This window comes from Trichosurus vulpecula, chromosome 8 (genome assembly GCF_011100635.1).
Source record: "Trichosurus vulpecula isolate mTriVul1 chromosome 8, mTriVul1.pri, whole genome shotgun sequence".
Classification (NCBI taxonomy): Eukaryota; Metazoa; Chordata; class Mammalia; order Diprotodontia; family Phalangeridae; genus Trichosurus; species Trichosurus vulpecula.
In genome coordinates, this window is record NC_050580.1 from 111,693,231 (window position 1) to 111,719,676 (window position 26,446).

General features: G+C 42.2%; 2 protein-coding genes across 3 annotated transcripts; both read right to left on the reverse strand.

The window, feature by feature from the left end:
- Positions 1-576: 576 nt before the first annotated feature.
- Positions 577-13,489, reverse strand: AS3MT (arsenite methyltransferase). The gene is given in 10 exon segments (XM_036736557.1): positions 577-675; positions 1,832-1,947; positions 2,349-2,410; positions 4,304-4,436; positions 6,604-6,688; positions 8,161-8,230; positions 10,146-10,251; positions 11,575-11,738; positions 13,081-13,214; positions 13,442-13,489. Coding segments are annotated over 10 exon segments (1,017 nt in total).
- Positions 13,490-16,596: 3,107 nt separating this feature from the next.
- BORCS7 (BLOC-1 related complex subunit 7) lies at positions 16,597-25,217 on the reverse strand. 2 transcript variants are annotated; one of them, XM_036735076.1, is made up of 5 exons: positions 25,042-25,217; positions 18,999-19,061; positions 18,846-18,889; positions 17,769-17,789; positions 16,597-16,946 (listed from the first exon to the last, which is right to left on the reverse strand). In XM_036735076.1, the coding sequence occupies exons 1-5, from the start codon at positions 25,177-25,179 to the stop codon at positions 16,895-16,897; spliced, it is 318 nt and encodes a 105-aa protein (XP_036590971.1). In that variant the 5' UTR covers positions 25,180-25,217; the 3' UTR covers positions 16,597-16,894. The 2 variants fall into 2 exon arrangements, with proteins under 2 accessions (XP_036590971.1, XP_036590972.1); XM_036735077.1 differs by lacking the exon at positions 17,769-17,789.
- Between the last annotated feature and the right edge of the window lie 1,229 nt (positions 25,218-26,446).

Below are 26,446 nucleotides of genomic sequence, written 5' to 3' on the forward strand. Positions count from 1 at the left end.
TTGTTAATCTACTTTCCTGCATTAGTGATTATAATAAGCTGAGCATAAAAGGCCTGGCTTTTCATTTGTCATTTACCAACAAGATAAAAAAATCATTTCTTGGAGCCTCATTTTCCTCATCTTTAAAATGAGGAGTTTGGATGAGATTATGTGTGAAGGCCTCCAAAGTTCTGCTATCCTCTGATGAGCGGGTGACTCTAGTGTCTGCCACTTGAAACGCTCTTACAACAGATTCACCTGTGGTTTTTTTTTAATTGTAATAATGATAATAATCTCACATTTGTTTTTTCAAAGCTACTTTCTATCTATCATCAAAACTGAAAAAGATGAGAGTGTTCTTTCTCTAAAGCATCTCTCCTACCCAGGGCACTTAAGAATACAAAACCATTCAATCGGTCGAAGATAACACCTGCCGGGCTGGTCCAAAGCAAAGAATAGTGAATCTTACTGATTTTACTTTGGTAGCCTGGGGGCAAACCGGCTGGTGAAAAAACCCACATTCAGGTTCTCTGCAGGAGGTAAGAGACAGAAAGCCAGACAAGCCTGTGCTTCCAAAGCACAACAGCCCCCAGGTGTTCACAACTTCCCTCCTGGTGGTTTGATCAGAAACTCCAGAGCAAATCTGACATTTTTCCAAACAGCGGCTGTTTCTTCAACCCCTTCAATTATTCCCCCCTTCCCAAAGGGAGGAGGCGGGAACAAATGTCATGAGAGAGTACTGGTTTGAGTCTCAATGTGTGTGGGGCGGGGGGAGAATGTGCCAGAAATCTTCGCTTTGGGTCAGGTCTTGGATGCCAAGGCTGACACTCCAAGGCCGAGAGGCCTTCATGACCTTGCCACCACTTCATCACTCATTTTATAATGCAGCCCTTTTTTAGGATTTCTTCCAGCGGCCTTTATGAACCACAAGCACACTCACTGCCCTTGTTTTCAGCCTAACCTCAGAAGGCAGGAGAGAAAAGCCTCTGAACCTCTTGGCCCTTATCTATCAAATGAGAAAGTTATGCAGCAAACTCCAAACATCCTTTCCAACCCCATGACTTTCTGATCCAATGTGCTGAGGGATTATACCAGGGGCCACTGAGGCAATGGACAGGACCACTGTGAACAGACCTTAAAAACATTATCAAAAACAAAAGTGACAAAACTATCTGTTCAAAGATCTTCAAAGTAGCACTATGTAGAACTGCAAAAAAGCTGAGTGCATCCCATAAGGGAATGGTTAAGTCAATGATAAAATTCTATATGGCATTAAAATAAGTAGGAAGAATTCAACAAAATATGGAAAAGAAAACTTTCTAAAGTGCAAAGCAAAAAAAAAGTAGAACCAGTAAAAATGGAATTATTATTATTAATAGTTAGCACTTATATAGTACCTACAATCTGTCAGCAAGTAGGTGGTGAAGTCAATAGAGTCCTAGGCTTGAGTCAGGAAGATTCATCTTCCTGAGTTCAATTCCACCTCAGACATTTACCAGCTGTGTGACCCTGGGCAAGTCATTTCACCATGTTTGACTCAGTTTCCTCATCTGTAAAATGAGCTGGAGAAGGAAATGGCAAACCACTCCAGTATCTCTGCCAAGAAAACCCCAAATGGGGTCATGAAGGATGTGACTGAAGAATGACTGAACAATGATCAACAAAAAAAATTTAATTAATGACTGACATGAATAATACTTTTTGCTATCCCTTCTCATATCATTCTTCTAAATCCTCATCAATAAGATGTCTGTATAAGGCTTCTGAAGGGAAAAAAAAATTATAGAAGGAAAATAACGAAAGATGTATAAAGGTATATCATTGGCTGAGGTGAAAGTGTGATAGAACTGGCCTGGCATGGGAGACCCATCTTAAATGTGAAATTTGCATCGAATATCAGTTCTTTCTCACGCCCAGTAATCTCAATGATGGGGTATGGGACCTGGACCTCTAAAAAGGGCTCTTGAACTTTCCCACAAATTTCAGCAGCCCAGATCCCTGGCATTTACCTGAGGCATCCCACCCATCCTAGTATAACCCTTTCAATTGTCCTTTCACTGTGGCCCCTGACCCAGCCCTTCATTCTCTGTTACCTCCGGACCACCCTAGGCTACTTACCACTCCTTAATCCCAACAAGATCTTTTTACTGGTCTACTTTCCCTTTCTCTGTACAAAAGTTTCATTCTCAACCCCACTAAGCAGCAGACTCACTAGGAATCTCTCCCACCCAATTGGTGTCATAATAAACTCACTACTTGGACTGAAAGAAGGCTTGAGTGGTTGAATTCTTTCAAGGCAGACCCTAGCCCTCTACCCATGTATTTTGGGGTTCTCAGCACCCCTAGACTGCAACATCTCTATTATAGACATCCTGGGATTTTCTTGGGAAGTTCGAAGAGATGAAGTGTTGCTGAAACAAACTGACAATTGACCAAAATCAAGATGTATTCACTCATTTATGGAAAAGGTATTTACTGAGCCCTCGCAAGGCTCAGTTCTCTACTAAGCACTGTGGAGAAGCAAAGAATCAAGACACTATGCACCTTGCCCCCAAGGAGTTCACAGCTGTGTTGGGAAAACAAGACAAAAACCCAAGGAGTTTGAGTGGTATGGTTAAGGAGTAAAATCTAACATGAGTAGGTAGGAGTTCAACGGAAGGAGAACTCTGTAATGGAAATGAAATAGCACATCCAAATTGCTTTTAAGTGACAGCTTGCAAAGGATAATGAAACTGACTTCCTGCAGGGTGTACCATAGTGATTTAAAAGGTTGGTGTCTATATTTGATGCCACAATACTAGTTATGGGGACCCATCATATACAGTACACACATTATCTCACTGGACCTTAACAACAACTCTGTGACCAGGCATTAATATGCCCATTTTACAGATAAGAAAAGTAAGATGTTAAGTGCTTTGCCTAATATTCCCCGGCTCCTATGTGGCTTAGCCAGAAGAATAGACTCTAGGTCTTTTGATTCTAGGCTATGCCTCTTTCCACTGCCTTTTAACAAATGAGATAATATATGTGAAAAATGATTTGAGATTATGGCAAATGTAAGGTGTTCTAGGATACAATAACAATCTCTTTGGCTGCTGTATACAAAGCACTAAAGCTGATTAATTTTTAAAAAATTCACTTGGAGAATTTTTCCCACTGCCATTCCCATGGAAACCAGAAGTTAAGGGCCAAGAACTCAGGAAGATGAAGGCAATTTTAGTCTATTACCCACCAGGAACCCTTCAGTTTGAAGTTAATGCTAGAAAACACAAATCAGGACCAGCTTCTGGGCTAGGCAGATTGAGAGGCATTGGTAAGTACACTTTGTTCAAAATAACGCCCCCCCCCCCACCAAAAAAAAATGAAAAACCTAGCCTAGCTGAAATTGGACATTCATTTCTTTGGGCTAACAGATTATTTTAGAATGAAAATGCTCTTCGAAAGATTAACACATTAATGTTATAGTCATTCATACTTTGGTGTGAATTAGTTTCATCATTTGCTTTCTTGCTTATCACCACCAGAAACTGTATGCCTTGAGGGAACTGTAAGTTTTTATTGGATCAGAAAAAAGAAAATAGGCTTAATTCTGGGGTATGTGACCCTATTCAGAGGGGACAGCTGGTGGTAGACAAAATATTATTTGGGGGGTTTGCATATCATGGAGAAAAACAAGCTGGTAACAGACAAAATATTATTTGGGGCATACAGTTGTACTAACCTTCAAACATATTATTGTCAGCATTTTTCCATGAATTTGCTCAATAAGCTTACAGCTTCCCAAGGGAGACCATCAAGATGGCCTCATGACCATCAGGCCTAATCTTATAATAGTGGTTTCCATGTGTAGATTCCATAAGCTACAGCCTCTATCAAGCGGAGATTGTCATGGTGGTCTCAAGACCACCAGGCCTAATATATAACAAGACTTCAGTATTTGTCACCATCAATGTCAGTTTTCTTCCTATTTATAAAATGGCCACAGTGTCTTCTATTGAGTCTCTAGCCAGTCTGTCAGAGGTAACACCAGAAAGAAGGCAAGATGGGCACATGTGGACTATACAGTGGCTACCACAATACCATTTCAACAAAAATGAACCTAATATCTTCCACACATCAGTCAATCAATAAGCATCTATTTAGCACCTACTATGTACCAAGCATTGCACTAGAATCTACAAATGCAAATACTAAAGTGAGACAGTCTCTACCTGCAAGGGCCTTCCATTCTACATATAGCCAGGACTAAATTTGTTGAATTTTAATTTTGAATTTGCATCATTCAGGTTCTATTTATATCACTCCCTACTGTAGTTTCTTACCGATAACTTCTTCTAGTTCCTTGTCTCCAAGGGTGATTGGTTTAGCAGCGACCAAGCCTGGAGCGCAAAACCAAATTTCTTCAGCCAACACGAAGAGGTATTTCCAGAATAGTGCTTCCCCTAAGCATTCACCTAAAACAGCTGCATAACAACAACAAAATTAGAAGAAAGGGTAAGGGCTTATTGCCTTATACTGATTAGTATTTGAAAATAGCTAAAACTCAAGCCCAGGTTTTACCCCAAAATATAGGAAGTAATCGATTCAATGAAGTGCAGCAAACATTTGTTAAGCATCTGCTATGTATTCATGTGTAAGGTGTAGCTAGAGGGTAAGAGATAGACAAAAATAAACAAGAAATTATTTCTGCCCATTATAGCAGACCAGACCAGAGCCTGATGTAAGGTAACAAGAGAATAAGAGGCTGAATTGGCAGTAGAAATGGAAAAAAGATAATTAAGAGATATTGTGGAGGTAGAGTCTTGGCAACTGATTGGACATGGGCTGAAAGAGTGGGAAAAGCCAAAGATGATTTTGAGGTTTTGAACTTAGGTTGACTTGAGCAGTTCAAAAGTGAAAAGGAGTGCCCAGAGTGGTGGCCATTCATTCCATGACTGGTAAATGGCCAAAGGATATGAATAAGCAATTTTTAGAGGAAGAAATTCAAGCTCCCAATAACCATGTGAAAATAAGCTCTAAAATCACTAATAGAAAAACGTAAATTAAAACAACTCTGGGGTTCTACCTCACAGCTATCAGATTGACAAAGTTTAAGCAAAGGAAATGACAAATGCTAGAGGACTTATTGGAAAACAGGCACGTTCATTCCCCTTTGGTGTAGCTATGAATTGGTCCAGCCATTCTGGGAAGTAATTTGGAACTATGAGCAAAAAGCTATTAAATTGTGCATACACTTTGACCTAGGGATATCACTATTAGGTCTCTAGCACAAAAAGATGGGAGAAAGACAAAAAGGACTCACATATACGAAAATATTTATAGCAGCTCTTTTTGTGGTGGGAAAGGATTGGAAACTGAGGGGTTGCTCATCAGTTGGCTGAACAAGTTGCAGTATATGAATGTGATGGAATACTACTGTGCTATAAGAAGTGATGAAAGTGATCTTTTCAGAGAAACCTGCGAAGATGTGTATGAACTGATACAGAGTGAATTGAGAACCCTTTAGACAATAACAATGATATTGAATGGACAACTTTGAAAGACTTGGGAACTCTGATCAGTGTTAATGACCAACTACCATTCCAAAAGATTGAAGATGAAACATGCTACCCACCTCCTGACAGAGAGGGTATCCTTAGATTGCAGATTGAGACATTTTTTTGGACACAGTCAATGTAAGAATTTGCTTTGCTTGACTACATATGTTTGTAACAGGGGTTTTGTCTTTCTTGCTTTCTCAGCTATAGAGGGTTGGAGCAGGGGAGAGATGTGAGAGAGAGAGAGAAAATGTGCATCTGAAAATGAAATAAAATTTAATTTAATTTTTAAAAAGAAGTGGTGAGCTTCCCATCTTTTTTCAAGCAGGAGCTAAACGATCCCTTGTGGATGGTCCCATATTGTGGGAATTTTTTTCTATGTGGGTCATAGTAGATGGCTACTGGGTCCCTTCCAGCTCTCAAATTCTGTGATTCTTTTTTTTTTTTAATTCTGTGATTCTTGAGAGTAATAGCGCCACTCAACAAAAATAAGGAAGTTGACTGGAGGGGCAGGTTCGAGCAGAGGAGATAATGAAGTCAATTCTGGGTATGTTGAGTTTAAAGTGCTGAAGGGGGCATTCAGGTGGAGGGAGATATCCTAGAGGCAACTGAAAATGCAGTCTGGAGTTCAGGGGAGAGGTTAGGATCAGAGATAATTCTGAAGTCATCCACATAGAGGTGAAGGTAAAAGCCAAGGGAACAGATAAGATCAACATGTGAAAGAATTACACAGAGAGAAGAAAACCAAGGAGAGAACCTTAAGAAGTGCCCCCATTTGGAGCTAGTAGGGAGGGAGGGGGCTAGAGGAAGAAGAAGAAATCAGTGAAAGAGACTAAGAAGGTATGATAAGATGAGATGAAAGCTGGGCCTTTTACCTAATGGTCTTTCAGAGTGAATACTCCAACACAATTTCAAATTGATTAGTCCCTCCACTTTGTGACTAAATAAGACAAGAAATTTTTTTAAAATCCTGTTTCCAGCTTGTTCTCCCCACTATCCTAAAAGACAATACAAAGCCTAAGATTTCACACTGTAGTTGGAGTGGTCATTTGTACTTTTTTCTCTTATTACATTAACAACCAACCAACCCATAAAACTTTATGTACCCTGACTTCTGCAGGCAATTCAAGGCTAGCATAGACGTCAGTGATGTACAGCTCCCCTCCAGGCTGCAAGAGAAATTACTTGGTTCAAGCAAAGCCAAGTTTGACAGCAGTCTCAGAGGAAAGGAAAGCAAAAGGGAGGGAAAAAACAACTTAGAAAACAAATAAAAATCTCATCTGACCCTGTGTGTGTCAGTCATATTCAACTGTCTACATGAAGTTTATATTCACAAGTGCAGCCAGCTAAGAAAACAGGATTTTAGCTCCGGGGCAAACTCAAGAAAAAATAATATGGCCATCCATAGACTCCCATCTCCTGAAGAAAGACAATAAGCTGGCCCCCCAACTCAGAGCTATTGTCATCCAGGTCAGACTCAGGTTGTTGCAAACCTAGCAGCATATGATAACAGCCATGCTGATAATAACAGCAGCTCATATTTATGTGTCTCTTACAAAGGATTTTTCTCACAACCCTAGCTACCTAGGTTTCTCCAGTCTTAGAAGTACCATCCTCAAAAATCTTAGGGACGACTGGCAGCTGAGGATTCCTTTTATCTTGAGGAGATCAGAAGATAGATTAGAGTGAGTGTAAAAAGCAATTGTTTCTATTTTGAAACACTGAGGGTCTTCCCCTGTTAGATTGATTTTTTTTTCACTAGGTAAGAGAGGCCATTCTTTGCTTCATTTCTTACCTAGCCTTAATCACTGAATGGGCATGTCCTTAGCCAAACCGACCTGGGAAAAACCTTAGTTTCAAAAGGCTAAGGTCTCCCACTGCATTCAGGGCCAGCTCCAGTCATTCTGATATATATCTTGCCACTCGACCCAGATGGCTCCTGAGGAGAGAGTGAGGCTGGTGACTGCACAGCCCTCCCTTACTTAAATACAATTTACTTTCAAGTCCTGATATCACCTTTCTAATATCATGGTCCTCTTCAAGAACAAAGGACAAACAATGAACAATGAGATGGTCTACAAGTATCTGGTTCTGTTACAGTATATAGCCTAAACCACCAGATGACCCTGAGTCGGAACATACCGCCTCCCCCATATACCAAGTCATACACTCTGAAGAATAGATCCTGCTTGGCTCACTTCTACATGTCCATACAGCCTCGTGGCACATGATTATAATGGAATACTATTGTTCTATAAGAATTTATGAGCAAGATGCTTTCAGAAATACCTAGAGATTTACATGAACTGATACAAAGTGAAGTGAGCAGAACCAGAACATTGCACATAGTAACAGCAATATTGTATGGTGATCAACTGTGGCAGTCCCATGATAAATGTGTGGTCTCCATGGACTGCTTTAGCTAAAAAGTAACAGCAATGACTTCTTAACAGTTCCTAAATTCCTTGGTGTCAATAAGGATGCTTACTATCCCCTCATTTCTATTTGTGGACCTGAAAACAAATCTGAACCCAGGGCTTTTTTTTTAATCCCAGAAGTAAATGAGAGAAACAAGTTTAGATCTCAGTTCAAGTGAGGGAAGGGAAGACCATGACCGATGCTCCAATACTCAGTGCACTACCTCCAGCAGTCCATTTATCTCCCACAGAACATTCTGTTTATTAGGCACAAGATGAATTACACAATTCAATCTGGAGGGAAAAAAAAGGAAATAAAATTTCCGACTCCTTTTTCCCCTGACAACACGAGCTCTCAAGTATATCGGTATGTAAGGAGGGCACATATTTCTGCACTACCTAAATGATGCTGGCTCTAATAATCAGGTGGCTGCTCCCTCTTACGGAACTGTTACGGAGTGAAGAGGAGAGCTAGACTCTGAGTCAAAACACCCTAATATGAGTTCTAGCTCTACCATTCACTAGTTGTATATCTTTGGGCAGCTATGTGGTTCCATAGTGCATAGAGCACTGGGTCTGGAGTCAGAAAAACTCATCTTCATGAGTTCAAATCCTGCCTCAGACACTTACCAGCTGTGTGACCCTGGGCAAGTCATTGAACCTTGTTTGCCTCAATTTCCTCATCTATAAAATGAGCTGGAGAAGAAATGGCAAATCACTTCAGTATCTTTGCCAAGAAAACTCCAAAGTGGCATCACAAAGAGTCGGACATGACTGGCAACATCTTTGAGCAAGTTTTTTTAAACTCTAAGATTTCCTTATCCATATAATGGAGATAACAATACCTTGCCTACGTCACTATTTCATATCAAAGAGAACATATACATGAAAATTCTTTGTAATTGTAAAGCATCGTATCCATGGAACAGGATTTTTCTGTAAGGCTTTGCAAGACAGGAAGAGCACTTAGAGAATTCAACATTTTTAAATCTCAGGAAAAATGGCGGCTGGCTTGAGTTTCTGAGGAAAAATAGGTTATCATTTTTCCTCTCTTTTTGCCCGGACCTTCATCGTGAAATAGCAATATTAAACCTAAGACAAGATGCTCAAGGTATTACTGCATAAAATACTTCTTCCTCTACACCACCAGTTCTTAGCTTTTTTGTGTCGCAGACCCCTTCAACAGTCCAGTGAAGCCTATGGAACCCTTCTCAGGATAGTGTGGGGTTTTTACTTTTATATTTTATTTTTTCCCAGTCACATGTAATAACAGTTTTTAACATTTTAAAAAAAATTTAAGTTTCAAATTCTCCTCTCCCCTCCTTGAGAAAGCAAGCAATTTGATATAGATTATACATGTACAATCATGCAAAACATATTTCCACTTAGTCATACTGGGGAAAAAACAGACAAAAAACCCCAAGAAAAATAAAGAAAGTAAGAAAATGTATACTTTGATCTGCATTCAAACTCCATCAGCTTTTTCTCTGGAAAAAGGGAGGAAAAATAAGGGGAGAAAATTCAAAACTCAAAATCTAATGGAAGTGAATGTTGAAAACTAAAAATAAATAAATTAATTTAAAAAAAAGAAAACTAGTTAATGGACCCCAGCTTAAGAAACTCTGCCCTACACAGATGATGGACCAAATATCTTAAAAACCCAATCTAGGGGACCTTACCATGATCGTCATTTGTGGGGGGAAAAAAGAAGGAATAAGCATCTATATAATGCCTACTATGTGCCAGACACTGCGCTAAGCACTTTTTACAAATATTTTCTCATCTGATAATATGATCTTAAAAACAAATCCAGGAGAGCCTCACTAAGATGGTCACTTGGGCTTGATTTGGCAACAATCTATAGGAAAGAGCCCACATTAACTTAGGGGAAAAGACTTGAAACTTAATTCTTGGATGTCAGGCATATCTTATATGCCTGTTGATTAAAAAAAAAAAAGTTGGTAAAACCATGTTGGTTAGAAAAAAGTGACCTAGTAGATGAAACACTCAATCTTGTGGTTTCAGCAGCTTGTTGCTAAGTTTAAGCTATATGGTCTCCACCCCTGCTACGATCCATGTTGCAGACACAAAACCATAATGGCATTCATCAGTTTTCTGCCTTTCTCAACACTTGGGGTTGATTGTTGTTCTGATTCTCCACCCTGCTCCCTCAGAGAAACAGACCTATGTGACAACGTCCTAATTGATTCCAGTCTCCCCCAGCTTCTCTACGTAGTCATGAATAAAATTCGCATTAGGAGTCTGGAAACCAAACTTTTCCATGTGGTAATCAAGGTACTTCTTGGCCACTTCTCCTGGAGGAAAGAAGATTACAGATGCCAAAAGTGAGGATATTTAAAGAAAAAATATATTACATACTTTCCTCCCATAGCTTCTCTGCCAGTGGGAGCCACTGCCCTGAATCTATCATAAAAAAAAAGTATGCAGGGTTTCTGTTGACACAGGTCAACCCATGGGGGCTCATATCCCCTGCTTGGCACCATGGTCTTCCACAAATACACTCCCTCTAACAAACCTTTGCAAGATAGACTAGGGGCAGAGGGAGGGTAGCGCTGGTATCACTCTGATGATATTTCTAAGTCACACCAAGACTAATTGTTTCATCAAGGAAGCCCCTGAGAATCAAGGATTCTCAACCTCTTGGTATTGCAGTCCTCATGGGGATTGCAGAAGAGGATCTCTTGGCGCTAAAATTATTCTGGAAAAGATACAAAGGTCTGTCTGTGGAGAGACGAAAGCATTGGATTGGGAGTCAAAGAGCCTCCCATATTCGCCAGCTTCGTGACCCTGAGCAAATCATTTCAGGCTGAGGCTAAGGCTTAAAACTGAGGCTCCCTGGGCCTTGGGTTCCTCATTTGTAAAGTGGGATAATGGTACCTGCCTCACAGGGTTGTTGTGAGGATTGGATGAGATTGTGTATGTAAAGTGTTTTAAAAGCCTTAAAGCTCTGTTTAAAGGTCAGTTACTTTTGTTGCTATTTGTTAAGGAAATGATATTGAGAATATGTTTATCTTTTGCCCCCAGATTCTGGCCTCAGAGATCCAAGATCAGGCCTGTGGTGGTTTATTGCTAAAAATATAAGCTCTCTGATAGCAGTTTAGAGTAGAAGATCAATGCTGTTGTGGAGTCATTTCGGTCTTGTCCGACTCACTGTGACCCCATTTGGGGTTTTCTTGGCAAAGACAATGAAGAGGTTTTCCATTTCCTTCTCCAGCTCCTTTTACAGATGAGGAAACTGAGGCAAACAAGGTGAAGTGACTTGCCCAAGGTCACACAGCTAGCAAAGGCCTGAGGCTGAATTTGAACTCAGGTCCTCCTGACTGCAGGCCTAGTGTTGTGTCCACTGTGCCACCTACCTGCCCTTGAAAAGTGATTAGATTGTACCAAAAGTTCTCAGCGTAATATAAAACTTTCATGAAACAGGTAAAGCGTTTTCTTTTCCTTCTGGGCTGATGTCACTCTGAAGTTGGATACGATTTCCAGCATTGCTCTCCCTCAAACTTAATGCCTTGGAAATATAGGCTCATTATACCTGAATAGATATCTTTAATGCTATGATTTATTGTTTGTGTTCCCAAATAAAGTGCAAATGAATCCTGGGAAGAAAAACCCCTCACATAACCTCACCTGAGACTCTGTCATATCTGTTCCAGTGTCCTGTCCCTTCTCATCAACCAGCTGGCTGGGAGCATAGCAATCTCTGCCATTTCTGCTGCTCTCCAAGTCTAAAATCCAGCAACTCTCCAGACACTCAGGAATGGCCATGCCCCGGCCATAGTATCTAGTGATTAGCTTCTCCCTAGAGTCTGGGTAAGGCAGCTAGGTGGTGGAGCAGATAGAGTACTGGGCCTGGAGTTAGGAAGACTCATCTTCCTGAGTTTTAAATCCATTCTCAGATACTTCCTAGTTGTGTGACCCTGGGCAAGTCACTGAACCCTGTTTGCCTCAGTTCCTCATCTATAAAATGAGCTGGAGAAAGAAATGGCAAACCATTTCAGTGTCTTTGCCAAGAAAACCCCAAATGGAGTCATGAAGACTCAGACACAACTGAAAAACAACTTAACACACACAATACATTATAGGAGGGAGAGGCTAGGGCTGGTACACTGAAGATTTAGGCCTTGAAGGATGGGGAGGATTTGGATAGACAAAGGACATGGAAAGGCTACACTTCTTGCCATTCATTCACCAATTACAAGAGTTTTTCCACCTGAGATCCTTTGCTCACAAGTCTCTGAAATGTACTTCTATTCACTTCTGACTACTGAAATCCTTCTGGTCACAATCTAATGAAATTTTCACCAGGTGATTTCTCCTTAAGAAAAAGGAACTCTCCTAATGCCATACTTGTTTATGACAGTAATCTTTTTGAGAGCAGGGACTGTTTTTTTTTCCTTAACATTTTTTTGTATCTCCAAAGCTTAGCACAGTGCCTGGCACATAGTTGCCGATTAATAAATGCTTGTCGGCTATAACACAAAATAGTTTCTTAAATATGGTCACCTCATCTATTAGAATGAGGGTGGGGCCCCATCTCTATCTCCTACAGCACCTAGTACAGGGACATTGGTTGTACACAATGTTGACTTGAAGGGGAATAACAGAAATCACTCTGGTCAATTTTGGGGAGGGGAAGAATGACAAAGAGGTGTTGAGAAGTTAGTCAATCAATCAATAAACTTGAAATTACTGGAAATAATTTGGAAATTATTGGAAATATTGGAAATAATTGGCAAAGCAGGCCCATTACAGATGAATAGATATCTTTAATGTTTTGATTTATGGGTTGTGTTCCCAAATAAAGTATAAACCAATCCTGGGAAGAATCTGGTTGGTACCAGCCACCATGCTGAAGGCAAAAACAAGAAGAGAGCAAGGCCCAGTTGCAGCTAGGCACAGTTTACTGTGCCATGTGTAGGTTACTCTTTGGGAGCCCTAGTCAGGTGCATACTTAGTCGGGGGCTAGCCTTGATGGCCAGGCTAAGGCCTTTATCAGGTTTGCAGTGGACAGCCGCTATCAACGATAGGCCCATGACAAAGCAAGGCACTGGAGACACAGGCTTCTGTGGAGCACAGTGCATTTATGGGGTTCCAAGGCCCCCCCGGGGGGTCGTGCTTAGTACCTTTGCATCACTTCCTCATTTACCTGGCGCAAAGCCTCCAGGACCCGCCCCACAGTGCGTGGAGGCGGGTTACCGTCACGCAGGTGTTTGTGTGGAGAATATCTCCCTTCTTTAACACCACCCCAATAGCAGCCCTGAAATGGTGAGGGCCTAGGTGTGAGGTGCCGGGTGCCGGGTGCCGGGTGCGGGGCGCAGGGCTCCTACCGCGCCTTCGAGTGTCTACGGCATAGGGAGGGCGCAGAGCGCACCGCCCCACCTCCCGAAGCTGAGCGCTCGACCCAGATCGGCACCCCTACTCTAAACTTGGGATGTCAAGGACCCCAGGCCTGGCCCCTGCCCTAGGCCCAGACCCCCGGCCCACCAAGAGCCCAATGTCCCCAAGCCCTGGCGTCAACGTGCACTCGCACATCCTACCAGATGTGCAATTCGCCGCAGGAGGCTGTCATTGGGGAAGAGAAGGAAGGGGCTGCTCCGAGGGGCAGCTGCGGAGGTGGGGATCAGGTTGAAGACTGCCTCAGCGACCCTCGGCTTTCCCCAGGAAGACAAGTGGCGACCCTGGGACGACAGCTGGACAGGGCTAGATTTGATCTTGAGAAAGGGGTACGCTGGGCAAGAGCCACACTCACTACTGCCTTCCCCTCTCCCCGCCAAGTGTCGGGGCTCGTTCTTCTGCCCGGCCAGCGCTTCCACACAAAGCTTTTCTCCGCAGAGCCACGAGGGACAGGCCAATCCCCGCCCCACCCTCCAGCACCCAAGCGCGACGCGTCCCGTGCCAGGGCTGGCCAGGGACCCGGCACCTTTGGTCAAACCATGGAGGAGGGAAGGACGGACTAGGGCCAGTGGATGACCCCACCGCTGCTCCCAAACAACCAGGCTGTGTCCCCGACCTCTTTTTCCCACTATTGCCCAGAGAGCACTTTACTAGTCCACTTTGTTTTCGAGGAACTATTAAACCTCCCCTCGAGGAACTGAGTCGTAGGAGGGGAAGACAGAATTTCAACGAGTCTATTTTTAATTAGCAGAGGGCACAATTGGCAAGGCAGACGGCTCACAAATTGGAGGAGCTGTAACTGGCTGCTGAAATCCATACCAATGGCTTTTCAAAAATCAAATGCACATGTAAATGAGCAGTTGGGCATTGTCTTTGCCTTTCTTTGGAATTCGATTGCCTTTAAAGTTTAGTAATTAACTTGGGGAACTTCAGGGATGGCTGCACTTTGGGACAAACCATTTTAATGATGTCTGTGATTTGGTGCTTCTCATACTGTTCCACATCATTATCCTGATTTAACAAGCACATACTATAAAGCCATGTGCTGTGTGAGAAACTCGGTTATAAATAACTATCGGTGCTTTCAGAACCAAAAAAAAAAAATGCATGTCTACCATTATTGTAAGGGAAAGAAAAATTCCAACAACTGTCTATATGTGGCAGCTAGGTGGCCTAGTGGATAGATACGGGCTTGGAGCTGGAAGACCTGAATTCAAACCCAGCTTCTAACACCTGCTAGCCGTGTGACCCTGGGCAAGTCACTTCACCTCCTTCTGCCTCAGTCTCCTCAACCGTAAAATGGGGCTAATAGGCCTTACTTCACAAGGTGGTTGTGAAGTTCAAATGAGGTATTTGTAAAGGGGTTAGTACAGTGCCAGGCTCATAGCAGGTAATGCAGACATGCTTACTCAATCTTTCCTGTCTGAGCCTCAGTTTTACCTACAAAATGGGCACAATAACGGCCCCTAACAGGTTCTTGTGAAAATCCAATGAGAACGCGTGGCAAAGCGCTTTGCAAAACCTGAAGCACATTACAGACATGACAGCTATTGCCATTCTCATAAGCTATTACTTTTATAAAATTATAGCGGTTAAAACATAGCTAAAATAATTAAGCAAACACCTCTGAAGTGCCTGCTGCAAGCAGAGTGGTGTGCTAGGTGCTGGGGTTAAATAGAAAAGTTAGAAAGGTTAAATTTTTATATTAAAATATATATTTTATACATATAGAAAACATATATTTGCATATAAGCATATATAAATTTAAATATTCATATATATGTTGTTGTCTTGTAGTTGTTTCAGCTGTGCCTGACTCTTCACGACCCCTTCGGCAGTTTTTCTGGCAAAGATACTGGAATGGTTTGCCGTTTCCTTCTCCAGCTCATTTCACCGACGAGGGACTGAGGCAAACAGGGTTCAGTGACTTGCCCAGGGTCACACACAGCTAGTGTCTGAACTCAGGAAGATGAGTCTTCCTTACTCTAGGCCCAATACTCCATCCACCAGACCAGCTAGCTACCTATTTACACACACACACACACACACACATATATACCAATATATATGTATATGCGTGTGTTTATTTAGCACTGTGCTTATGGGGCTTACCACTCCGACTTGGTAAGTTTAATACTGTGTGAACAGCGTGGTGTTCATGAATGTAGCTTATATCATTATGTCAGTGCATTTTCTATCGTACGATTTCATTTCCTTTTCCCACAACAATCCTACTAGGTAGGTAAGTACTATTTTCTTTTTAAGGATAAAGAAACAGACTCAAGAGACAGAGAGATTAAGCAGATGCTGAAAATGGCTAAGCCGGCACTGGAACCTGGTACTCCTGACTAGGAAGCGCTAGTGCTCCTGGCAATTGACGTCGGCTGAAATGGATTTTGCCTGAAAGACACAAATGATATGTCATAAGAACTGAACTGTACGTTGGACTTTTGTTTGCTGCTGCTCTCTTGCGTTGCAGTTAAAGTACAGTTTTCTCAAAAATCTGTTTTCTCCCTCTGACATCACTGAATAGGTCCTCCAGGCCCAGTTTACAACCCTGGCAAACATACTCAGGATATGAAGACGTATAATGCTTCTGACCTCAAAACAGTCATATTCCGTGAAAGCTTTCCATGTAACAAAAAACAATTACAGACAGGGATCTCTGACACAACACAAACTTTCGCAACCACTATTTGCTGCAAAGGACAGTATTTGACAAGAACAGCATGCTACAAATAATGAGTTCGCTGACAGCTTTCAAGATTACAAAAAGAATTCAAGGCCACTTAGGGATTGTGAAGACAAAAAAAAAATGTTAAGAATTCAGGTCAAGGGAGGAGGCCACAGCTGGCCAGCTGAGGTAGAGTCTGCCAAATTCTTTGCTTTTATACATATAAAAATTAACTATAATACATAAAACTGTAGATAGCGCTTCTGGGTAAACTGAGGAAATAGCAGGTATTTTGCTTGTAGTATGGGCCACAACATCAAACAAAGTGAGTCTATTGGTAGGCATTTAATGAATAAACACTAAAAGAATAAAGGTAGAGAGTTCTGATCTTACTGAATTGGAAAACCCACAAATAGATTATCCATCATCATTCTTTCTCCACTTTGCCAGCTGGCATTTCTGAATTAAACCAGTATGACAAAGTACAGCCTAGATTATTCGACATACTCCATTTGACTTTCTATATATTAATGATTTTGATGCTCAAAAAAAATGCTATGGAAATAACAGATTTCTTTTAATTCTGCTTTAATTAAAACTAAGTCAGAGTAGGTGAAGAACAGGAAGTAGGTGAGAGGGAACAGGTTTGTCTGCATACAATCAAATGGTACTTCTGAGTTGATCCATATAATCTGTATCTTGTCTTAAATTATGTCTTTACATACAGAAAGAAAACCCTATATTCTACAAGAAGCTGCAGGCCATCACAATTCTCTCCTAATTGAAATGCTGGAACAGAAGATGGGGATGTGAGCCCTATCTCCCCCTCAGCTTTGAGAAATGTGCTTTTGGGCCTTTAAGATGCCATTTCATTTCAGCAAATGCCTCAGCTGGTCCTGTAGATTTGAAGACAGCTCAACACTGCAAATCAGATGGAGAAAAAGGTTCATTTGGAATAAACAAATAACAAACATGTCTTTTAAATTTTAAAATATTCTCTGTACCTGGGATAATACCTCTTCCTCTTTGCCCTCATATATACAGGGTGTCCACAAAGTCTATGTGCAATTTAAAATAGTTGTAACTTTAAATTGCACATGGACTTTATGGACACCCTGTACTCCGAATTCTCAAATATTAATGCAGTCAACTTCTCATTAGTATGGACTACACTATATTCGGAATTTATGATCATTCATGTCTGGGCCTGTAGGTTTACACTGCCAATGAGGGGGGAAAAGATTTGCTAAGCAAATTAATGTTATCACCAGGATTTCAGAGGGCACATTTTATCTGCCTGACCAATCAATCAAGAACCATTGATTAAGTGCCTACTATGCACTACAATATTGTACTAGATGCTTTGAATATACAGTGAAAGAAATAATCCCTATTGGCAAGGAGCTTACAGAATGAACAGTTTTATTAACTTGAACACATTAAACGATTCAAGTCAACAAACATCTATTATCCGTTAGTATGTAAATGAATGTTGCCAATAAAAAGTGCCAATTAAAAGTGATTAAATTTGGTTTTAGGTACCATTTGGATAAACTGTGTTAGCAACCAGATGAGCTAGTATCTGAAAGTTAATGACATTTATTTAAGAATGCATACAGATACATAAGATACATAGTTCAAGATACAGAGAGTGTAAGTCAACCTGTAGATTGACCTAAATTTCCCATCCACCCAGGCCTCAGCTGCAGAGTTTCCCCCACCCATGCCTCCAGTGTTACTTACTTCTTCTGAATAGCTTCCTGCCTTAATAAGAAAAGAGGAGAGGAAAATAAGAATTATATTCTAATTCAGAATGCATGACAAGGCACACAAGCTGAAATAAATTTTTAGCTTTTGTCACATGCTGTATCACTGTCCTTAGTACTAAATAACTACTACTGATAGGGAGTCCTATATGTGAGAAGGTACAGCTGCAAAGATGGATTCCCAATGCACAGTCCCTCTGGCATTGTCCATCACATTAACGGGATGTGATCCAGCAGATTACATTCAAGGCTCAAACTCATCCTGGGTATCTAAACGTTGGAGACATCAGGTCAGTAGACCCACTCCCATATGGAGAACAGCCTTGCACAGTATTGTTTATTAAAATATTAGAAGTTCAAATGTAATCAAACATTCCTCAGAAGGAAATAAATAAAACAAATTAACCACTCCGATTTCCTTCTCATAGGTTAGGCTGTAAAGATAAGAAACTAAACTGAAGCAAATCTGAAGAATAACAAATGAGGTTTCTTAAAACCACAATGTGGATCATTTGAGGAATCTTAGAAAAAATATCTCTTTTTCAAGGCCATCTATGTGACCTGTGTGTACTGGACACAACTGCTTCAATGTGAACCACAGCGATAAGGGTGGGTGTAGCTTCCCAGTATACATATCCTCGTCCCAAGTCAACAACGGCTTCACTCCCATCATTCTCACTGGGCCAGTATGCTCCTAAAACAAACTTTCTGCCCCTTTGGCCTACCCTGGGGATATCATGAGGAGGCACAGATGAGGCTGATCCTCCAAAGATTTCCCCTTCCTCTCCTCCCGCCTTCTGAACATTCTCTGTATCTTTGGGCATCTTTTCCAGGAAACAAACTTTGAAGTCACCCCCTACCTACTACCATATACATGTGCACACACATGCATATATACACACACGTGTGTACACACACACACACACACACACACACACACACACACACGATGTTCTGAATCTCAAAAGCAAAGAGAAAGAAGCTAAGGGTAATGACTAAGTAGTGACCAAATGAAGGCTTGAGAAGCTAGCTCTGGAGTTTATACCATACTTACTGATACTGAAGATGAGTTGTTATAATCGCCATTTTCCTTAAACTCTGTATACAAAAACAAACAAACACAGAAATATAACTGTCCACTTCATGGCAGCAACACAAGCTACGCTGTCCTTAGAAAACCTGACTCTTAAAAGAAAAGACGTCTTACATCTTCTGAGTGCAAGATGGCATCTTCCTGCAATACCATGTTTCGAGCTGCCTGACCCAGCAGCTGAAAGACAAAAATAAAAATGGTCATAATCAACACAATTTCCAAACTTCCTGCAATCTTCCTAGTGCAGCTGCTGCACCCCTCCCGCCCTCCCTACTGCACATACACTCAAGATGTAATGGAGGCTAATTTTCCATTTGTTCATGTTGAGAATGCATTTCCTTGGCTCCATGGCAAGCTTGGCACGGTTTTGACATCTGTTCTAAAGGCCACTGCTTCAGAACAGAAGTACTCTGAAACTGCTGAGCTTTCCACATGGTTCATTAGCCAAGCACTGAGACAGGGACTCTGACTTATTCCCCGCTTCCTCAGAAGATTGGGGGGGGGGGGGGTCAGGACAAAAGGTGAGGCTGAGAATCACAAAACTTCAGAGTTGGAAGAGACCCCAGAGACCATCTAGTCCACCTGGTTCCTAACCAAGAATTTCCCCTACAATATTCCTGAAAAAGAAATGGTCATTCAGCCTTCATTTGAAGACCTCTGGTGGGCGGGAAGCGCCCTCCCCTCATGAGGCAGCCCCCTCTACTTTTTGATAACTCCAGTTCTTCAATTTTCCTCTACATCAAGTCAAAGTTTGCAACTTAAAGACTCCCAGGATGATAAATTTAGGATCTGAAGGAATCCCAGAGGCCAACTAGTCCAAATCCTTCATTTTTCAGATAAAGAAACTGAAGCCCAGAGATTGGCACAAGGTCACAAAGGTCATTGACACTTGTTACTTTAAAAAAAGGGTAATTCCTCTTCTATGGGACTATTCTCCCAAGCCTTGAAGACAGCCTTTATGTTCCCCTAGGTCTTCCCTTTTTCAGGACAAATATCCCTAGTTCCTTCAACCAATGCTCATAAGTGGTGTGGGGCTCCATACACAAATCTTTTGGCCTAACATGCTGTAGTTTCCCCTCTTAGCACACTGAGGCTCCAGACACCAAAAATGAGCCCCATAACTCCCTTATACATTCTCCTAGGCACAAGGAGACTGAACATTTTACCAGTGCCACAGCCACGATCAATACCTCATTTTCCTTCCCTTTGTTGCAATTTTTAAATGGCCAATTCAGAGCCCCCATAGAGGCTTACGGGTAGATGACCCATGGAAGAGTTCTTCCAGCCAGAAAGGTTGATGTCATAAGCCAAAAGGATTCATTTATTCAGCCTGATGCAGTGGAAAGAACAATAGATTTGAAATGACAGCATCTGGGTTCAAATCATGACTTTGCTACCTCAGTGAGCTTGGGTAAGTCATGTCCAGTTCTAAATTCTATATAAATGTGAATATTACTGATAATATTACTTTACTCCAGTTGTTTCCTATGGTCTCCAGGATCAAATATAATGATCTGGTTGGCATTCAGAAAAAAGCCCTTCATAGCCTAGACCCCTCCTACCTTTCCAGTCTTTTACACTTCATTTACTCCTTACCTTATATTCTTTGATCTGGTGACACCAGCCTCTGGCTGTTCCATGAACAAAACACTCTATCACATTGAACTTGAAGTCAGAAAAACAGGATTCAGGTCCCAGCCTTGCTTCTTCCTAGGTGATCCATCTAGGGGCTAGTCATTTCACCTCTGATCCTTAAATCTCCTCTTCTGTAAAATGGGTATCTGTCTGTCCTCCATGCCTCAAATGTTCTCCCACGTTACTCTGACTACTGACTTCCCTGGCTTCTTTTAAGTCCCAATTAAAATCCCACCTTTTACAAGAAGCCTTCCCCAACCACTTAATTTCTTTGCCTCCTGTCTGAGAGTAATATTCTATTTATCCTGTATTACTTGCTTTGTATATATCTGTTTGCATGTCGTCTCTCCCACTGAATGCTCCGAGGGCAGAGGTAGCCTTTTCCTCTTTTGGTATCTCTAACGTTTAGCACAGTAGGGGCTTAATAAATGCACTGATAGTATTCGCTGATTTTCACAACAACCCAATAAGGCAGTGAATATAAATAGTGTTATATCTTCATTTTACAGAAGAGGAGATTTAAGGATCAAAGGTGAAATGACTAGCCCCTAGAGGGACCACCTAGGAAGAAGCAGAGCTGGGCCCTGAATCCTGTTTTTCCGACTTCAAGTTCAGTTTTCTCCCTAGTACACTATGCTATCTAAGTCAAGGAGCCCAGAAGCTGGAGGGAAACCAATGAAATGTTAACAGTAAGTCCAGGAAAGAAGAGCCCATCCACTGGCCAAGGAATTAATGCTCAGGAAAGCATAAATCCTTCCTGGAGATGCAAAAAGTGACAGGAATGATTGCAGGATAGGGTGTGTGCGGTGAAGGGAAGGATTCAGGGGCCAGAGGGGATGGCCAGTCTACCATATCCAGGAAGGGCGTGCACATGGGGACATGGAAAGCATCCTGCGAGTGCAGGCCACGTGGTCCAAGGTCCCTGCTCTTTAAGGACCAAGGGCAGCAGGGCCTTGCACATGGGAAGCACATTATAAATGTGGGCTCAATACAACTGGGCAAACCCTTTCCCATTTCTAAGCCAATTTCCTCTTCCGTGTAAGGAGCCTCAATGAGCTCTAAGGTCACTTTCAGTTCTTTTTTTTTTAATTTATTTAATATATTTAGTTTTCAGCGTTGATTTTCACAAAAGTTTGAATTACAAATTTTTTCCCCATTTCTACCCTCCCCCCACTCCAAGATGGCGTATATTCTGGTTGCCCCGTTCCCCAGTCAGCCCTCCCATCTGTCACCCCACTCCCCTCCCATCCCCCTTTCCCTTCTTCTCTTGTAGGGCAAGATAAATTTCTATGCCCCATTGCCTGTGTATCTTATTTCCTAGTTGCATGCAAAAACTTTTTTTTGTTGTTGTTGTTTTTGAACGTCTGTTTTTAAAACTTTGAGTTCCAAATTCTCTCCCCTCTTCCCTCCCACCCACCCTCCCTAAGAAGGCAAGCAATTCAACATAGGCCACATGCGTATCATTATGTAAAACCCTTACACAATACTCATGTTGTGAAAGATTAACTATGTTTTGCTCCTTCCTAACCTCTCCCCCTTTATTGAATTTTCTCCCTTGACCCTGTCCCTTTTCAAAAGTGTTTGTTTTTGATTACCTCCTCCCCCTGTCTGCCCTCCCTTCTATCAACCCCCCTTTTTTATCTTCTTCTTCCGTCTTTCCTGTGGGGTAAGATACCCAATTGAGTGTGTATGGTATTCCCTCCTCAGGTCAAATCCAATGAGAGCAGATTTACATATTCCCCCTCACCTGCCCCCTCTTCCCTTCCTACAGAACCACTTTTTTCTTGCCACTTTTATGTGAGATAATTTACCCCATTCTATCTCTCCCTTTCTCCCTCTCTCAATATATTCCTCTCTCATCCCTTAATTTGATTTTATTTTTTTAGATATCATCCCTTCATATTCAACTCACCCTGTGCCCTTTGTGTGTGTGTGTGTGTGTGTATACATACACATATATACATACATACACACACATATGTATATATATGTATACACACATATATATATGCATATTCCTTTCAGCCACTATGATATTGAGGTCTCATGAATCATACACATCATCTTTCTATGCAAGAATGTAAACAAAACAGTTCAACTTTAGTAAGTCCCTTATTTTACCTTTTCATTTTACCTTTTCATGCTTCTCTTGATTCTTATGTTTGAAAGTCAAATTTTCTATTCAGCTCTGGTCTTTTCACTGAGAAAGCTTGAAAGTCCTCTATTTTATTGAAAATCCATATTTTGCCTTGGAGCATGATACTCAGTTTTGCTGAGTAGTTGATTCTTGATTTTAATCCTAGCTCCACTGACCTCCAGAATATCGTATTCCAAGCCCTTCAGTCCCTTAATCTGGAAGCTGAGAGATCCTGTGTTATCCTGATTATTTTTCCACAATACTCAAATTGTTTCTTTCTGGCTGCTTGCAGTATTTTCTCCTTGATCTCCTCTGGAATTTGGTGACAATGTTCCTAGGAGTTTTCTTTTTGGGACCTATTTGAGGCAGCGATCTGTGGATTCTCTCAATTTCTATTTTACCCTCTGGCCTAGAATATCAGGGCAACTCTCCTTGATAATTTCTTGAAAAATGATATCTAGGCTCTTTTTTGGATCATGGCTTTCAGGTAGTCCAATAATTTTTAAATTATCTCTCCTGGATCTATTTTCTAGGTCAGTGGTTTTTCCAATGAGATATTTCACATTGTCTTCCACTTTTTCATTCCTTTGGTTCTGTTTTATAATATCTTGATCTCTCATCAAGTCACTAGCTTCCACTTGCTCCAATCTCATTTTTAAGGTAGTATTTTCTTCAGTAGTCTTTTGGACCTCCTTTTCCATTTGGCTAATTCTGCCCTTCAAAGCATTCTTCTCCTCGTTGGCTTTTTGGAGCTCTTTTGCCATTTGAGTTAGTCTATTTTTTAAAGTGTTGTTTTCTTCAATATTTTTTTCAGTATTTTTTTGGGTCTCCTTTAGCAAGTCATTGACTTGTTTTTCATGGTTTTCTTGCATCATTCTCATTTCTCGTCCCAATTTTTCCTCTACTTCTCTAACTTGCTTTTCCAAATCCTTTTTGAGCTCTTCAATGGCCTGAGACCAGTTCATGTTTTTCTTGGAGGCTTTTGATGTAGGCTCTTTGACTTTGTTGACTTCTTCTGGCTGTATAGTTTGGTCTTCTTTGTCACCAAAGAAAGATTCCAAAGTCTGAGGCTGAATCTGGGTGCGTTTTCGCTGCCTGGCCATGTTCCCAGCCAACTTACTTGACCCTTGAGTTTTTCGTGGAGGTATGACTGCTTGTAGAGCAAAGAGTACTTTGTTCCAAGCTTGAGGGGATTCGCTGTTGATTTCAGAGCTATTTCTATATAGCCAGCTCTGCCACCCCAGCGCTCCTCCTTCCTCAAGAACCACCAACCCGGACCTGACACAAATCTTTAGCAGGCTCTTCACTCCTGCTCTGATCCACCACTTAATTCCTCCCACCACGTGGGCCTGGGGCCGGAAGTAACCGCAGCTGTAGTTCTGTAGCTGCACTTCCCCTGTGGCGGTGGCCGAACCTCGAACTCTATCCCCTGCAGCTTTTTCCACTAATCTCCTCTGTTGTCTTTGGTGTTTTAGAGTTGAGAAGTCTGGTAACTGCCACAGCTCGCTGATTCAGGGTGCTAGGGCCTGTTCTGCCCGGCTCCTGGTCTGGCTGGTCCTGCTGCCTCCCACACTGAGCTCCTCCCCTCCACTCCCTGCAAGATAGACCTCATCCAGCGACCATCCAGGCTGTCCTAGGCTGGATCCTTGCTTCCCTCTGCTATTCTGTGGGTTCTGCAGTTCTAGAATTTGTTCAGAGCCATTTTTTCTAGGTTTTTGGAGGGACCTGTTGGGGAGCTCAGGCAAGTCTCTGCTTCCCAGCCGCCATCTTGGCGCCCCCCCCCCCACTTTCAGTTCTAACATTCTTTACTCCCATAATTCTAATGAACAGGCTCCGACCAAGAGATGTAGTGCAAAGAACACTGGACCAGGAGTCAGAACCGTGAGGTTAAAGTCCTCTACTAGCTGTGCAACCCTGGACAAGTCACTTAACGTCTCTGGGCTTCATTCACTAAATGGAGGACTTGAGATGCTCTCTGACATCTTTTCCGTCGTCACAAGGTGAGCCATTGACCACAGATGATCTCTGGGATCTTCTCCTTTTAAATCTAATGATCCTATTATTACCTGGGGGACTGGCCTAGACTGCCCGTCAACTCCCTTCCAATTCTGGGACTCCTTAAAGCAAGCGCGCACGCCCGCGCTCTCTCTCTCAAGATTCATCCACACAGTAGCCACGCCCACCACGTCTCTCCCACTCCTCAATGGACTTCACTTCCCAGGATGCACCACTTTATCGCCAGGTAGCACAACCAGCTACGGAGGAGGGTTCCGTGGGAAAAAACTACAAATCCCAGCATGCAGCGCGGCTCCCGCCCGCTTCCCCGGCGTTCGCCCAGAGGTTTCCCTCCCCATCCCCCTCGCCTGGAGCAGCCTTCTGTCTCACCTCAGAGCTCCGTGAGCCCTTCAGCACCTGCTTGGTGAGAGCGATAACGTCGGTACCGCAAGCATTCACCTTCTCGGTGAGCAGCCCCTTCACCGACTGGCCAAATCGCGACTGAGGATCGGGCGCGCCCGCCGCCATTGCGGTGGACCGTCAATGGCTCCGTCGCCGCAACGGCAAGTCGCTGGGACCAAGACAAGCGGAAAGCAATGTGAATGGAGAAAGGAGCTAGGGCGCATGCGCCTGGATCCAGCCGGGCTTGCCTGCTGTGTGTCTTTGTGAACATCCTCAGACCAATTTGTTCTGCATCCTTTACTCGATGGAAGAAGCAGTAGTTACGCCTCCTTGTTCAAGGCCGAAGTGAATAGCCACTGCCCACAGCTGTGCGTGACTGTAAACGGGAAAACTTTAAACAATGCATCCCCCTCACTTAAATCAAGTCTGTTAGCTACAATGCTTTGTGGTAGTCTGGGAGACAGGACATGGCAGGCCTTGCCCTCCTGGAGCTTACCGTCTAGTAGTAATGCAAAGTAAAATGCAGTAAATGCGAAGCGCGACCTACTGTGCTTAAATTGGAGGGTTGAGAAAAGCTTCATTATGGGAAGACTGGGAGGATGTTCAGGTTGAGAGATCCCTCTTAGATAACGGAGTTGAACTCTGAGTCAAAACCTGGGGTTCTAATCCCAGCTCAGATATTTGATAGATATGTGACTCTCAATAAATCTCTAAATCTCAGTTTCATCTGTGAAATGAGGATAGCAATTGCACCTAATCTCTCATTAGTTGTGAGGATCCAATGAGATAATACATGTAAAGAGTTTTGCAAATCGTAAGGTGCTTTATAAATGTGAGTTTGTAATAATAATACTCCTCCTGTCTTCTTGGTTAGACCATTGTAATAACTGGTCTCCATGCTTCCAATTTCTACCCTTTTCACACAACTGCCAAACATCTTCCTAATGCACAGGTGTGATCATATCACTCCCTCGCTTAAAAAACTTCTGTAGCTCCCTATAGGATGAAATGCAAACTCTCCTTACCTTAACTTGGGGTTTACTGGTTAGATTTCTTTCTTTCTTTCTCTTTGCTTCCTCTCTTCCCTTTCCTTCCTTCCTTCCTTCCTTTCTTCCTTTTCCTTTCTTCCTTTCCTTCCTTCCTTCTTTCTTTCTCCCAGTTCACTCTGAAGCTCATAGAGTAAACCACCATAGGTCCCTGCCCAAGCTCCACTTAATGGCTGCATTTTGGGTCCTCTTGGCTTGGAGTGAACTCAGTGGTAACTTTCTCTTTGGAACAGCAACCCCGAGGCTCTTCCCCTTCCAGCTTGATTTTTCTTTTTCTCTTTTTCTAATTAAAGGGGCCATCCCTTGACTCACTTTTTAAAAAGGCCTATTCACTAAATGGGAGTTAC